The sequence below is a fragment of the Mesitornis unicolor genome, unplaced genomic scaffold, assembly GCF_000695765.1.
Source record: "Mesitornis unicolor isolate BGI_N332 unplaced genomic scaffold, ASM69576v1 scaffold31002, whole genome shotgun sequence".
In the NCBI taxonomy this organism is placed as follows: Eukaryota; Metazoa; Chordata; class Aves; order Mesitornithiformes; family Mesitornithidae; genus Mesitornis; species Mesitornis unicolor.
Genome location: NW_010167642.1, coordinates 2,665 through 4,629, shown reverse-complemented (window position 1 = coordinate 4,629; position 1,965 = coordinate 2,665). Strand labels below are relative to the sequence as shown.

At 58.6% G+C, this 1,965-nt stretch overlaps 1 protein-coding gene across 1 annotated transcript in view; it reads right to left on the bottom strand.

Moving 5' to 3' along the window:
- The window catches only part of LOC104536208 (epiplakin-like), a gene marked incomplete at its 3' end in the record, with an annotated part of 7,598 nt that overhangs the window by 4,194 nt on the left and 1,439 nt on the right, over positions 1-1,965 (bottom strand). Inside the window, exon 2 of the mRNA XM_010178765.1 lies at positions 823-1,958. Coding sequence (XP_010177067.1) covers positions 823-1,958 — 1,136 coding nt within the window. The remainder of the gene's footprint in view (positions 1-822; positions 1,959-1,965) is intronic.

Below are 1,965 nucleotides of genomic sequence, written 5' to 3'. Positions count from 1 at the left end.
TGGAAGCCGGACACCTCGTCCCTCTGGCAGCGCTGGATGAGCTCGGCGTAGGTCACCGTCTCTTTGCTGTCTGGGACGCAGAAGGCTCTGTTGTTGTCTGTGGGCTCAGAAAGGGCCTTGCCTGTGTCCTCATCCAGGCACCCTCGGCTCCGGGCAGATTCTATGGGGATGTGGTGGCCACATGTTGGGTCGATGATGCCTCCGGTCGCCATCTGCACCTCCATCAGCTGCATGGCCTGTTTGTCAGCGATCAGGCCCTTCTTCATCGCCTGGAAGAGGGGTATCTTCTTGCCTGTGAAGGGATCTTTGTAGCCCGTTACGGCCCCTTCTGCGTGCTGCAGCTTCTCGTGGACTTCCGGCCCGATGATGCCCTCCTTGACGGCATCATCCACGCAGAGCTTCTGGTTCTTCACCGGGTCAATGATGAAGCCTGTGGCAGCCTGGGCCTCTAGGAGTGGGAGGGCTACTCCCGGCACCATGATGTTTTTCTTCATGGCCTCGTAAATGCTTATCCTCTGGTTTGATGGCTGGAGCACAACGCCCCCGATGCTGCCGGAGCCGTAGAGGTACTTCCTGACGGAGTCCATGTGCAGCACCTCCTCTGGTGTGATGGATCCCTCCAGCACCTTCTCAAACAGGGCCCTGTCGATGACACCCGTTTCCATCAGGTGGTAGGCGCTGACGCTGCCTCTCATGGCCGGGAACTTGATGGGGGCCCATTTTTTCATTTCCTCCTCCAACATGATTCGAATTTGCTCCAGGGTCAGCTTCCTCAGCTGGTAGTGGTTGAATATCTCTCGGCGCCTGCCCTCGCTGAAGTACTCGGAGTTCTCCCTCCGTAAGCGCCCAAACTTGACGGATAGCCAGGAGCTCCTGAACACACGTCTGGTGGCGGCGTCGATGAACTGGGGCCTCCTGCTGTTCAGAGGGAGGAGGCAGAGCCCGGTGGACGGCTCCGTGATGCACTTCTCCTTCAGCTGCAGGTAGGTGAGGTTCTCGTGGGTGTTGGGGTCGAAGAAGCCCTTGGTGTCGTCGCTGGGGTCAGATAGGATTAGGTTCATCTTCTTGTCGAAGTAGCCGCGCTTGTAGGCCACCTCCACGGGGATGCGGTGGCTGTGCACGGGGTCGATGATGCCGCCGGTGGCGACCTGGGCCTCCAGCAGGCGGATGGCGTGCTCCTTGACGATCAGCTCCTTCTTCATGGCCTGGAAGAGGGAGATCTTGTTCCCCGAGTAAGGATCTCTGTAGCCAGTGACCGATTTCTCTGCGGTCAGCAGTTTGTCATAAACATCCGGGCCAATGACGCCGGCTCGTAAGGCCTCATCCACAGAGTACCTTTTGTTGGCAGCTGGGTCAACGATGAACCCGGTAGCAGCCTGTGCCTCCAGGAGGATCAGTGATGTTCCCGGCCTTAAAAGTCCTTTCCGCTTTGCCTGGTAGATGCTGATCTTCTCCTGGGAGTCGGGAAGCAGGAGCCCAGCGATGCTGCCGGTCCCTTGCAGGTACTTCTTGACAGTGTCCATGCTGACCACGTCTTTGGCCGATGTTTCTCCCTCCTTCAGTTTCTTAAACAAATCCTTGTTGATGATCTCGGAGTGCAGGAGCTGGTCGGCTGTCACCCGGTCCCTCAGTCCTTCGAAGGTGACGTTAGTGGTGGACGCCGTTTCCTCAATGGTGGCTTTGACCTCCTTTCCCAGTTCTTGCATGGAGAGCGTTCCCGCAAGGTGCTGCTGGATGAGAGCAGCTCTTTGCTCGCTCTGGATGAGGTCTGAGAAGAGGAGTTTCCACAGAGACGCCGGCTTCCCCTTGAATTTACCTAAAGCGACGGCTACGGGGGTGTTTTCCAGAGCCGTTTGGGTCCTGCGGTCGAGGAAGAGCTGGGTTCCCGCGGGTCCTTCCCTGCGGTCTCCCCCAAGCGGCAGCAGCAGGAGCCCGGTGCTGGGATCGGTGACGCAGCGCTCGAGC